This window comes from Numida meleagris, unplaced genomic scaffold (genome assembly GCF_002078875.1).
Source record: "Numida meleagris isolate 19003 breed g44 Domestic line unplaced genomic scaffold, NumMel1.0 unplaced_Scaffold726, whole genome shotgun sequence".
Lineage (NCBI taxonomy): Eukaryota > Metazoa > Chordata > Aves > Galliformes > Numididae > Numida > Numida meleagris.
The window spans coordinates 20,446-21,665 of NW_018364941.1; the positions used below are offsets into that span (position 1 = coordinate 20,446).

The window sequence follows — 1,220 nt, forward strand, 5'->3', positions numbered from 1 at the left end:
TGGGGACATGGGGACATGGGGATACTGGGGACATTGTGGATATTGGGGACATGGGGATGTTGGGGACACTGGGGACACTGGGGACATGGGGACATTGGGGACATGGGGACGTTGGGGACACGGAGACGCTGGGGACCACAGGGACACGGGGACATTGGAGACGTTGGGGACATGGGGACACTGGGGACACAGGAACACACAGACGTTGGAGATGTTGGGAACATGGGGACGCTGGGGACACAGGGACACAGGGACATGGGGACACTGGGGACACGGGGACATTGGGGACACAGGGATGTTGGGGACGTTGGGGACACGGGGACACTGGGGACACGGGGATGTTGGGGATGCTGGGGACATGGGGACACTGGGACATGGGGACACGGGGACGTTGGGGACGCTGGGGATGTTGGGGACATGGGGATGTTGGGGACATGGGGATGTTGGGGACACGGGGGACAATGGAAACATGGGGACGTTGGGGACACGAGGACATTGGGGACATGGGGACACTGAGGACATGGGGACATTGGGGACACTAGGGACATGGGGACACGGGGACGTTGGGGACGCTGGGGATGTTGGGGACATTGGGGACATAGGGACACAGGGGACATGGAGACGTTGAGGACATGGAGCGGAGACAATGGGGACACAGGGACATGGGGACGTTGGGGACACTGGGGACATGGGGACACTGGGGACATTTGGGACACGGGGATGGTGGGGACATGGGGACTTTGGGGACACTGGGGACACTGGGGACACGGGGACACTGGGGACACGGGGATGTTGGGGATGCTGGGGACACTGGGACATGGGGACATTGGGGACATACGGACACTGGGGACACAGAGACACCGGGGACACAGGGACATTGGGGACGTTGGGGACACTGAGGACATGGGGATGTTGGGGACGCTGAGGACATGGGGACACTGGGACATGGGGACACGGGGACGTTGGGGACGCTGGGGACACGGGGACACCAGGACACGGGGACATTGGGGACATACGGACACTGGGGACACGGAGACACTGGGGACAGAGGGACACGGGGACGTTGGGGACGTTGGGGACGTTGGGGACGCGCTGCTCACGCGAGGAGGGCGGCGAGGCGCCGCAGGGTGGCAGCCAGGCTGAACAGCTCCTCCTCGTCCAGGGATGGGGACGGCGGCTGGGGACACCCCCACCCCGATGTCCCCAACCCCGATGTCCCC

At 63.9% G+C, this 1,220-nt stretch overlaps 1 protein-coding gene across 1 annotated transcript in view; it reads right to left on the bottom strand.

Moving 5' to 3' along the window:
- Positions 1-1,025: 1,025 nt before the first annotated feature.
- LOC110391992 (cohesin subunit SA-3-like) overlaps positions 1,026-1,220 on the bottom strand; it is a gene marked incomplete at its 5' end in the record, with an annotated part of 6,310 nt that continues 6,115 nt past the window's right edge. The window contains one exon of the mRNA XM_021383937.1: positions 1,026-1,177. Coding sequence (XP_021239612.1) covers positions 1,097-1,177 — 81 coding nt within the window. The remainder of the gene's footprint in view (positions 1,178-1,220) is intronic.